The sequence below is a fragment of the Alosa pseudoharengus genome, unplaced genomic scaffold (genome assembly GCF_046254945.1).
Source record: "Alosa pseudoharengus isolate Yale_2024_CS ecotype anadromous, Long Island Sound unplaced genomic scaffold, YU_APseudo_1.1 YU_APseudo_1.1_scf_10, whole genome shotgun sequence".
In the NCBI taxonomy this organism is placed as follows: Eukaryota; Metazoa; Chordata; class Actinopteri; order Clupeiformes; family Clupeidae; genus Alosa; species Alosa pseudoharengus.
The window spans coordinates 39,908,902-39,921,406 of record NW_027468565.1 but is presented as its reverse complement, the minus strand read 5'-3'; the positions used below and the strand labels follow the sequence as shown (position 1 = coordinate 39,921,406).

Genomic DNA, 12,505 nt, shown 5'->3' with positions numbered 1-12,505 from the left:
AGTGAGTAGGACGTATATTTCATTTAAATTTTGGACAGAAAAGATAACATATAGCATCTCTAATATTCTTTTCCCACTCACAGCTAAATTCAACTCATTGCACGATCTCTCAACACGGTACACCTCAACTGACAAAGTGACTCCACCGAGACCGCGTGCACACAGGAGGCCGTAATGGAGTGTGTGAGGTTTGGAGTGGACCGGGAGGCCGTAATAGAGTGTGTGGGGTTGGGAGTGGACCGGGAGGCCGTAATTTGGAGTGGACCTGCGTCACACAGCTGGTATCAGAGTTCAGCTCCCAGCTGTGTGTGTCTGAGCCTTTTCTGGCCGCTTGCCCCAAGAGGCCCGATTAGCCACACACACTCCGGGTTGTTCCAGAAGTCATAACTACAGGCAACACAGGGTGAGGCTCAACCAACTCACCTTTCTTCCTCTCCCCGCCTTCATTCTTTTTGCCTGTGAGAAACAGAAGATGGTACAGTCTGAGAAAAGTCTTCACTTTGGCAAATGTGCAGAGAAAAGGAGCCGAGTCATCAGTGGCACAGCAGCATGGACTCAGCTAAGTGCTGCTCATCTCGTCTCTGATGTTCCCATCACATCTAATGCATCAAACCATCATTCTCAAGGTCATTGTGATCTTTTATCATTCTCAAGGTCATTGTGATTTTTTTATTATTCTCAAGGTCATTGTGATCTTTCATGTTTCTCCATTCCAACAATATCTGAGTCTGCACCAGCACGATTCTCTGTTCACAAGAGGATTTAGCGAGAGGCTAACCAGGGAAATCTTACTTTTCTTATCTTTCTTTTCCTTCTTTTTCCTCTCTTTCTCCTTCTTTTTCTCTTCTTTCTCTTTCTTTTTCCTCTCCTTCTCCTCATCATCATCATCATCATCATCATCATCTCCTGCCCCGAGCAGGGTGAAAATGATGCCTGTTTGGGAGTTGACACCCACAGCTGTCACAACCATTTTCCCTGAGCCCTCCATGACATGGGTGCCTGGAAGAGACAAATCAGCTGAAGTCAGACACACTGGATGCAAAATTGTTCCAAACATAGAAGAACTGAGACAATTATCATTTCCTCCTCAGACTCAGGCGTAGGTGTTCTCCATCATTCCGTCTCTGGGAACATTCTGTTCCATTTCTGTGAACCATTCCAACACATATTTCCAGACGCTGTTCATATATTACACCTGACACGTTACTGCAGGATAGCTATAGATAAATTGTGAGCAGCGACTCAGTAAGCACGTTTTGGCAGCAATTGAGCAGAGCTGAGCAGAGCGAGACCTAAAACAAGACCAATGAGACGCCTTATTCTTGTGCTCTGCAACATATCTACACACACCCTGGCATTGTGTACCAACCAACCGATCTATAATGTAATATCTTCACTGAGGTATGATCTTGTCAAAACAAATGTCTGGAGCATCTACGTCTTCCAGAGAAGCTGGAACAAGCTGGAGGTTTGGATGAGAGGGGTCTCTCATTTCGGTAGCTCGGTATGGTGTAGCTTAGCCTTACAGCCATTATGGCACAAATTATTATGGCATGGAAAGAGGGATTTAGCAAAATGACAGGGCTGCATCACCTGAGAGCAACATGGGGTCTTTATCGAGTGTCTTCTTCACATGGTCTGATTCTCCAGTAAGAGAGCTTTCATCGATCTTTAGATCGTTGCCCTGGATTAGCACTCCGTCCGCAGGAAGCAGGTCACCTGGAAACAAGCACCAGACAGGAGACGCAGGTGTTCACATTTGCACAACACAGTAGCACATTAAGCAGGTCATGCAACACAGTAGTACATTAAGCAGGTCATGCAACACAGTAGCACATTAAGCAGGTCATGCAACAGACAATTTAAAATTAAAGCTTAAAAATGAAAAAAAAGAAAAGAAATAATAACACAGTACTAATGACAACTCAAACAGTATAGAGTCAGTGGAGGTTGCCAAGAGTTTTCTCCAATTGACAGACCCATTCTGACATACACAATTAAAGGCTACGAATGATTGTCCAAATGATTGCTTTCTTTTCTGTCAATTATAAAGTAAATATTTGAGGAAGCACTAGGACACTGAAAATCGAGCCATGCTAGTCCACAATAGTAGGCCACTTTTGGGCAATCAGCATTCTCATTCCAAGCTACTGGAAAATGGAACTCAATTCCACTACATATTAGGAATTGTGCAACTCTGAACAGTTTTAAAACTTTTTTGAAGACTCAATGATGCGATCATTGAACCTGTACACAGAACACCAAATGTATTATGTGATTTGTATGATGTTATATCTGTAATGTTGTTGTTGCTGTTGTTGTCTTGTTGCTGATACTGTCTGTAATGTTTTGTATGTATTTTATTGTCTTTTTAACTCCTGCCCAGGGACCATAGATGCAAATTAGCTAACTAGCTAACTCTGGTATAGAACTAGTTCTGTACATGGTCCCTGTCAACTAAACTAATAAACTAAACTAAACTATTACCGTATTTGATTTGTGCTATGTCGCCGACTATGATGTCAGCCACTAGGATCTGGATGACCTGTCCTCCCCGGACGACCGTGAAGCGCTGTTCCTGCTCGATGCGGCTCTGGAGGCCGCGAAACTGCTTCTCTTTGCTCCAATCGTTGAAGGCGGTCACCAGCACCACCACACAGACGGACAGGAGGATGGCGGCCCCCTCGATCCAGCCTGCATCGGCCTCCCCCTCGTCCTCGACCCCTCCGGCCGCCTTCCCACAATCTGCAGCATCACAACATTGCACTCAGCAGCAGAAGGACAACAGTCTGCAGCATCACAACATTGCACTCAGCAGCAGAAGGACAACAGCAGTGCGACCCAAATCAACTTCAACAGTGGATCATGTTTAAGAAATGATAAATAATACGAATAATACATACAGGAGAATAGAATAAGAATAACACAAAGCTCACGCATGAGTAAGGACATGAGCATGACACATTACTTGAGTTATTTACAGCTGAGTGTGTGTATCAATACAAATCCATACATTACTTCACAGCCATTTACAGATAAACACTGAAATTAGGTCAATGGAAATACAACTGAATTGTAGAATGTGAAAGTGCTTACTTACGTTCTCTTTCTGCATCAGGAGGTCGATAGAATGAAAGGCCTAGTGAAATGATGGCTGCCACTTCTAGAATAATTAAAGTCACATCTTGCAATGCTTCCCATACTAACTGAAGGAACGTTTTTGGCTTTTTAGGAGGTATGAAGTTCTTCCCAAATTCTTCTATTCTTCTATTGATATCCTCCGCATTTCCAGTTAACCCTATGAGGAAATAGAACATCATTTAGACCCTTCAAGTTACATAATGTACATAACATACCAAATCAAGTTTATTCCAAGCCTCTTTCTTTAACTTTGGTATGATCTCAACATAGGTGGACAGACACAAATGGAGTCTTTATCATGTTACTATGACTCGATGGATCCTACTCAGTTAAAGTTCAGTTAAAAAAAAAACACCTTTACTGCCGAAGACAAAACAGAAACCCTTCATTAGTTTTAAATGAACATCAGTTATGAATGGACTCAACAGACATTACAGTTGTTACCTTAGTATGAAGCACATCTTGTATATGTCAATATAACAATCTATGTCTTACACATTCACCTCTATGCACTGAATGATATATTGAAGGATTCTAATGTGCAAATTAGGGTTGTTCTGATTGGTCTGCTGGTTCTGCAGGCCTGTAGCTCTGCTGACACCTACAATGCTTAAAGGGGAACACTACGCCACTTAAAGGGGAACACTACGCCACTTAAAGGGGAACACTATGCCTATCTAAAAAATCCACCAACACAAACATCTGAGTCCATGTTGATAGCTGACCAATGGGCTATACTACGAATCTCGATTAGTGGGTTAGCGAGGTATGTTATGACACGAAAGTGGATTTGTTTTAGTGTCGCTATATCACCATGGTATCTTATGCTGTCAACCAAACCTGGTCGGGAGGAGGTTATGTGCTAAGTTATAGCTCAAATCGTGTAATCTACCGCCCTCTGACCAATCAATTGTCTTAAAAACGAAGTTATCTAACGTGTAGGATTCTGTCATATATCTTACAGGTGGAGCTCTGCCTCTACTAACATTTTGGATCTCGAATGCGCTTTAATAGTGCTGTGCGTGCAAATATCCCACTATGGACGTGCATACCATACAACAACTGATGACAATTGATTTATTTGATGTTATAGGTTAGACACAAAAAATTACCGCAGTGTAGATTAAGCTATCGCTCATGAATGCGGAAGTAATTGTTTTTAAATAGAGGCGGTCTTGTGCGTCTCCACGTTTCACGATTGGCCAACGTCATCCCAACACCGAGAACGCGCACAGATCTGAGCTGAAAGCCTAGTTTGACAAATATATCACATAACTGCTATCGTAGTATCACTTAACGTATACCCCTGAGTCAAGGCTTTGTCAAGCCTCGATATGTCTACATAGCCTAGATATGTCTAACGTGCTTCGTAGTATACCCCACAAGTCTTTTTTAAGCAACCTTGGCAACAAATAAGCAGAAACTATAATTTTTATTATATTCTACAATGTTTCCGAAGTAACCCAACTCTAAAATCCTTCATTCTAACCTTCAATAAATCTCTAAATATAAACTTCTTCAAATGAGTCATACTCAGTCTGAGATCATGAAATACAAAGTTTTGTAATAAACAGTTGAAAGATGTATTTGTTACAAAAAACCCTCCATATTGAGTTAAAAAAACATCTGCACTGTCAACAAAATGTAAGATTCCATCATATTATTACTTTTGCTTTTATTTTGTCTTATTAATTATTGTTTATGTTTAAATGATTTTACCTTGTGCGTTTTATGTTTTATGCTTTTTATTATGATCATTACCTTTTAAACTATTCTTTGACTATATTGCCCTTCTATGCTTTTATTTGTTATTACTGTTTGCTTTTGTTTATGTAAAGCACATTTAATGACCTCTGTGTATGAAATGCGCTACATAAATAAACATGACGTGACTATACTTGACTTGACCACATGTGTGCCTGGGTTCTTCTAAAGGACTGTCCTAGGTTTGCTTTAAATGGAGACTGCTACTTCACAATTCACAACGCCTCATTTCAATTTCACAAACTACGTAGATCAAATTCTTTCACAGATTTAGCTATTTTTTCACTGAGTTGATGTAAGACAACAGTGATGTACTTTCAGAGGTTACAAAGATACTAGTCACTGAATGATGGTGAGGGGGAGGGGAGCCTGGTTGTGGCGAGGCCTCTTGACCTGTAGTGCTTTGTTAGCACGCTTATTCCCACTAAGTCCTCTCTAAGCAACACTGGTCCTCACCTCTCCCTAAGCTTTCACTCCGGGCCTGACTAACATGGCATGCGTAACACATGACCTCCACTCCACCAATTGAGGCCCTCTCCAGCAAACCTTGAGCTACATGTAGTAATTTCACTCAAACGTCTCTGTTCTAAACTTCAGAGTCAGTCAGATTAAGCAACATCAAAAACGTTCCAGCAACAGTGCATGAGCAAGAGAGATTAGTACCAAACGGAGCAATGAAGTGCCTGCTTTGAGGTTTAAGGTGAGTGGGATTACACGAGGTAAATCGATCTGCTCCCACCTGCCACCGTATTACTGCTGCCACAGTAAGAGACGTGTCAAACCAACCAGGAAACATCATGACAGGATTCAAAGGGAAATCCAGCAACACTTGTGGATAAAAAATGGCCAAATATATGTAAATATTAATGTTTTTTTAATATGTAAATACATTTAGAAAATATTGACATTTTTATCCACAAGTTTTGCTGGATTTCCCTTTGAATCCTGTTTTAAGAGATGCACCGATATATCATCAACATTGGTATTGGCCAATGTCGGCCTTGTTGATTGATATCGGCCTTGTTGATTGATATCTGACATGACATTTACTGATGGCAGTGGCTGATGTTTAGCTGTTATGTTATCAGTTTTGCACTACAGTAGGTGTGCTGACCAGGACATTATAAGATGGAGCTATGAAGGCCTGTAACACTTACAAATGGTTCAGTCTTTTTACGTATATTTTTGTTTACATTTTACTAAAGGATATAATTAACAACAAAAACCTCGGTTTTCTTATTCAGTTCATCCCTATATCTACCCTGACCAAGCACCTTGAAAGTGAAGTTGCGCCAAAACTGCTCTCTTAGAAGAATTCAAATGACTGGAAATCCACATGTGATTTATCCTACAGTTCCACAAACATAATGGCTCAGATGTGATAGTATGAATAAGCAAGAACATCTCACTGACAAACTAGCTTGACCTCACGGATATGACTTCACCATTTGAATTAGAGCTACTGCTAGGGAATGCATGTGTGTGTTGACCCAAAGGGCTGTGCTACAACACCACTACTTTACATATAACAGCACTAGAATTACACATTTTATGAGTAAGGCTGGTTTTATGCTCAGCTGGGGTTTGTCTGATATTACTGTGGAAATATCTTTGGTCAAATAACAAAATATACTGTTTTGGTCCAATAATGAACTGGTTATATCTGGTTATACAACATACGTGTCTAAACCATTATTTGATAAAACATAAACTCTATCCAAGCATTACTGTGCATCCTAAAGTACATAATTAGAGTGCCATTTCTAGATCCTCAATTCTTTGTGATAACCATACAAATAACCACCAAAAACGAGACTGGGGCTATGACATGCCTTGGAGACACACTGACATTTAAAACTGTCTGGCTACCTCAAGAGGACGCTTTTTAAACAGCTGTGTGGCTACCTCAAGAGGACGCTTTTTAAACAGCTGTCTGGCTACCTCAAGAGGACACTTTTTAAAGGTGACAAAATGGAAGCAGCGAACTGCAGCACAGTCACATTAGCTTCACTGCGCTATAGACTGCAGCACAGTCACATTAGCTTCACTGCGCTATAGACTGCAGCACAGTCACATTAGCTTCACTGCGCTATAGACTGCAGCACAGTAACATTAGCTTCACTGCGCTATAGACTGCAGCACAGTAACATTAGCTTCACTGCGCTATAGACTGTGTATAGCATACTATTTATCAAACAATATTTATTGCACACTTATTGTGCTTTCAACTGGGTCCATAATAAACCCAAATACGCAAACTATATAACAAAAACTATGTGCCAATATTTGCAATATAATGGTGAACAATTGGGTGCCACATCAAAACATGAGTCAATATATTTGGCCCTACATTCAGTATAATGCATTTACTCTAGTACCACACAACAACACAGCATTTACTCTGGTACCACACAACAACACAGCATTTACTCTGGTACCACACAACAACACAACATTTACTCTGGTAGCCTACCACACAACAACAACACAGCATTTACTCTAGTACCACATCAAGACAATCCTTTTTTCAGCTAAATGTACCCTGAACGTTGTTGTTTTTAACAATTATTTTAAAATTGGATTATGTTCTTGTTTGAAAAAGACTTTATAAAAGATACAAAGAACCAAACCATCTACCATTCCTGCACAGTGTGTTAGAGTTGATATTGCTGTCCATTTACTATTAGTAAACATGTATCAGTAAGATGATAATGGGTGTAATGAGTAATAACTGTAATTATTGATTCAGAAATGACTTTACTCTTCATAAAGTTGTTTTCTGACTAGCAACCTGAAGAGTGTAGACTAACCTTGTTATGCTTCACCAAAACCTCTAAAGACCATTTCCTATCTCCTACTGCTTCAACAATCAAAAGTATTGTCTGCCCAGTCTAAAGTACTTCCAGCCATTGCCATCCACTCCATCTGGCTGCCATTTCCGGTAACAATTCACGCTATGCACCTGATACAGTCTGCAAATCCATGGGAGGCTGATTCAGAAACATGACAGAGCCAAGGGTGACACTCTCAGAATGGAATGCAATGTGAGCTAATACGAAATGCCATACAGTTCAAGGGAGGTGTTCCACTATATCAACCAAACAAATAATATGCACTATGTAGAAGTGTATGTGTCACTAATCCATCTGACAGAATACCTTCTGATTGGCCTTTCAGTAGTGGCTGTGTAATGTTTGCAGGTATATGACAAGTGAAGCATATTTACCATCTACGGGGGAGGTTTTCAAGCGGCTGCAGAGTCCGTGCACATCTCCGTAGGTCTCCTGGACCCTCTGCAAGCCCTCCGGCCCTCTGAGTTCCATGAGAGAGCGCAGCTCCTTGAGCGAGCAGCCAAAATCCACGTCATGGTTGGCCTCCGCCGCCTTGGCGTGCTTTGATCCCCGATATGAGTTTTTGGCCATGGTCTCACGGCGGCACACCACGCAGTGGTGGAAAGAAGGCCTCCCTTAAGGCCGACACAATCCTCAGTGGCAGAGTCCCGGATTTCCCATAAACCTCTGCGGCTCCTCAGGGGCATGTGCTGCGAGACTCCAGGAACTTGAGCAAACAGGCGTCCATTTCTTTTAGATTCCAGAGTCTTTACTTAGTCATCTTCAGTCGGGAGTTTGATTGAAGACCTGTAAGGTTCTGCCTGGAATGGACTACATCTGTAAATAAAAGCAGTTAGGGGGTGAATGGCTGTTTGTTTCTGTTTATTTGTTTACATACTTTTATGCCTGTCCAATCTGCAGCTTCACATCAGTCAAGAACCTAATGATGGAGTCAAGCTGATGGGTATCATCTGCAGGCAGCATGTCTGTCACTCAACCATGAATCACACAGTGACAGGTCGGTTGTACACTGGCTCTACCAGGGGGAATATCTACAAGGACTCCTTCCGACAAGAAAAGCTAAAATTAGCTCTGTTACATAGAGCTGCCATGGAGGAGGCTATAAGCTCGCTTGACTCAGAACTCCTGTTTTGGCAAGAGAAAAGTATATCTGGAAGGGAAACAATTTGATTCCAATTTTAACAGATTCCCCAGGGCAGTAGCAGCTTGTGAAGAACTCAGTTTCATGGGGTGATACAGAACACCATTAGTAAGCGCTACCATGATGAATTGTGTTCTGAAGCGCACACACTCAGAAGACGCCTAAAGACAGTCAAATGCAAAGTGAGTTAAGAGGTCAAGAGCACCCTCCGTGGCCTCTCTACGGCTCCGAGGCTGACTGACAGCCAAGATAAGTGGGTCCATACCCTCTAATGTTAAATCTGCTCAGAGGAGAGGGACATGGTGTGTCTAAAACCAACAGAATCGATTCACACAATCTGTGTGTTTCTAAAAGAAGGTAATAACACACACACAAACCACAAACTAACAGTCTACGACCCAATTAGATTTAACCGGTATGTCATGTGGAAGACATGGCCATCTGTCCCATTCTGGCATAAACGTTATGGTGCTTCCTGGTGACTAAAACACAACCCCCACAGTAGTACTTACACCAGACGTCTTCATTGCCTATCACACAGCAACAGGAGGCAAACACTGGTAGCTATGGCCGTGTAATCCACAGGGATGGTGGCAGTAACCCTCCGGTTACTCCACAGAAGCCTGGCACCCCCCTTAGGAACAATCAGTCCAAACAGGCCTGCTGTAGCCCTGGGGCATCGGAATGGAGGGAGCCCCAAGACGTTCCGTTTACGGGGTTACGAACAAAGAGCGCCCCTGTAGAAAAAGATTTGACCTTCAGCGCACGGTCTGCCCACAGTGCAGTGCTGGCTTCATTAGAGGAAAAGGCTGAATGATTATCTCAGGAAAGCCTCTTGCTTAATCTAATTAGGCAATCTGTGGCCGCGGAGGGATACAGATCTTCTGCTGCAGCTACAGGCGCTGAGGAGCAAGGCCAGGGGAGAGGAGACACACAGCACACACTCATACTCATACACCTGGCTCTGTCTTTCATAAAACACACACACACACACATTCTCACACACATAAAGGCCCCACCAGGGGTGAGATACAGCTCCTGACAAGCACAAGAATCCCCTCAGTCCTGAGAGAAGAGTCAATATAATGCACAGCTTCATAGGACCAGAACCAGAGGGTCAACCATTAGTACACTGACTTAAAGGCCCAATCTCACCTCTAACAGGTCTAAAACAACAAAGATAATTTCCTATCCGAATATGTATGCTGAGATAATGTTAACCTACATTTAGGTAAGTCTTGGACATTTTTTGTAACCTGACAGAAATAAAATGTGCAATGTAAAACAACGCCATTGTTGGCATGCAGATGTAAATTTCAGGTATCAAACTCTTAAGTCTTATGACTCAAAAAAAAAATGTCTTGCTGAACCAACAAAATGTCAAAATGTACTTGGACAACAAGCAGGTGTATGGACACTAAATGAAAAACTACCTACTTTCATGTACAGATGCCTAGATAACATGATTAACATAAATCTGTAATCAATTAACAAATGTCAGGGCCACTGTGGTTAAACTGGCTACAGTGTCCCAGAGCCATATAAAGGTACCTTTATATGGCTCTGCAGTGTCTGTACCACAGTCCATCCCAGACACACGGGGACCCTGGTCAGTCCATCCCAGACACACACGGGGACCCTGGTCAGTCCATCCCAGACACACACAGGGACCCTGGTCAGTCCATCCCAGACACACACGGGGACCCTGGTCAGTCCATCCCAGACACACACGGGGACCCTGGTCAGTCCATCCCAGGTCACTTCCCAATCCCACCCCGTCTCTTTCCCCGACTCACTTCCTGGCGATCTCTTCACTGTTCGTTACAATAAAGGCAAATAAGCCCCCAAAAATATACTTAAAACAAGAAGAATAAAATAAGACGTCCCTATACCCACGGCCATTCAAAAAGTGCTGATATGTCAGTTACTGTAAGACTCCTGATAAATCAGGTATCTTAAAGATAAAAGTTTCAAAATATCACAATAGCTCCAAATAGAGAATCATCTGCTCCTCTTGGCAACTTCAACCTCATTGCACTAAATGTGATATAAACTCTCATAGGTACAGTATGCAATATAATTACACTAATAGCTCAGCTTCTGATAAGCAACGGCTAAGCTAGGCAGCAGACAGCACTTCACACAAGAGGCATTCACACTGGGGGACACTGTTGGCATCCTACATGCTTGAAAATAACTTGAAATTGTAAATCCTGCTTGGGTACTATTTGACCTGTTGAAAATAAAAAATGGCTTAAGACTGTGACTCCAGATATTTTCTCTGCCACAATCTTAATGTATTGGCTGAGGCTAACTAACCTAGCTGGATTTGTCAGCATCACACCGCACACAAAGCTTTTTAGAAATGTTGCTGAAATGATGCAAGATGTCTCCACAAATGACAAACACATACAGGGCAGAAGGTTCCAGACAGGCTGGCAGCAGTGGTTTCTAGACCATGTGTTGAGGGCATGTGGAGGAAACCAAAGGCATGTCCAAGTCACTTTGTGTTACCTGGAAAAAACAGCACTCTGGCTGCCTCAAAACTGTATTTGGGTTACCACTGTCACTGCGTAAATTGGGAAATATTTCATACTTCAGCCATACATGTCTACTTGGTAATGAAAGAGCTGCAAAACACTACATGTGAACTACTGTATGTACACATCGTTACCTAATGACACTATTTTGTTCAGTATGTTACCCCTTTTAGAATCTGCTTGAAGAAATATTTAGCGTTCCATGCGTAAAACATGTGTATTTATCCACTACACCAACTCAAGTCTAAGTCATGCATATGTCTGAAATGTCTGAAATGATTTTGACATTCCACATTCTACTACCGTCTGTACGATGAATCGACCCCTGAGCATCTTCACAATGCGTCACATTGCTGCTAAAAATGGAACACAGTTTATGACAGGTTAACTAGCCTAATAGCATGTTCCTACTAACATTATGAAAGAAACATGCACCACACAGTGTTTGTTAAAGTAGCCTGAAGGCCAAATTATATTGCTGATATTATTACAGCACTCTGTGAAGAGTCAGACGCTAAGTTTAAGAAATCCTTTCAGTTTAACCATTACGCACAACCTACTTCGATTGCATCTAATTTCCAGTAAATGTATAAGCGGTTTCTTTCTTTCTTTCTTTCTTTCTTTCAGTCCAGTTGTTTTGTTCTGGCAGCTAAGCAATGGCCAGGTGCGTCGCTGACAAGACAGACTGCTTACAGGATGCCCAAACAGAGATGTAGCGTCTAAGCTGCACTATGAGTCGTGACCACCTGTTAGAAAGACTGAACTTAAATACGTTTAAGCGTCACCAAAAAATCTCACAGAAAACTGCATCTACTCTAGACAAGAAATATATTTTCCATAATATCAAACTGCGGCAGTAACATTCTGTGCTTAAATTAAGTTGGCATTTGACAAAAAAGCAAAGCGCTCTAGGTTATTCTGTAGTTGTGCTTAGCCAACAGCGCGTATTACTCCCTTTCCCATTAAAAGGTCAATCAAGACATTGTGTCTCACCTCGCTCTCCAGCGACCCATGCATCCTCTCCTCTCATCAACTGGAGCTCACTATATTATGTCTATGGAGCTCAC

At 41.9% G+C, this 12,505-nt stretch overlaps 1 protein-coding gene across 1 annotated transcript in view; it reads right to left on the bottom strand.

Moving 5' to 3' along the window:
* LOC143138926 (plasma membrane calcium-transporting ATPase 1-like) overlaps positions 1 to 8,327 on the bottom strand; it is a 42,882-nt gene extending 34,555 nt beyond the window's left edge. The window contains exons 1-5 of the mRNA XM_076299407.1: positions 8,132 to 8,327; positions 3,101 to 3,298; positions 2,488 to 2,745; positions 1,594 to 1,719; positions 846 to 999 (exon numbers count right to left, since the gene is read on the bottom strand). Of these exons, the coding sequence (XP_076155522.1) occupies positions 846 to 999; positions 1,594 to 1,719; positions 2,488 to 2,745; positions 3,101 to 3,298; positions 8,132 to 8,327 (932 nt within the window). The remainder of the gene's footprint in view (positions 1 to 845; positions 1,000 to 1,593; positions 1,720 to 2,487; positions 2,746 to 3,100; positions 3,299 to 8,131) is intronic.
* Between the last annotated feature and the right edge of the window lie 4,178 nt (positions 8,328 to 12,505).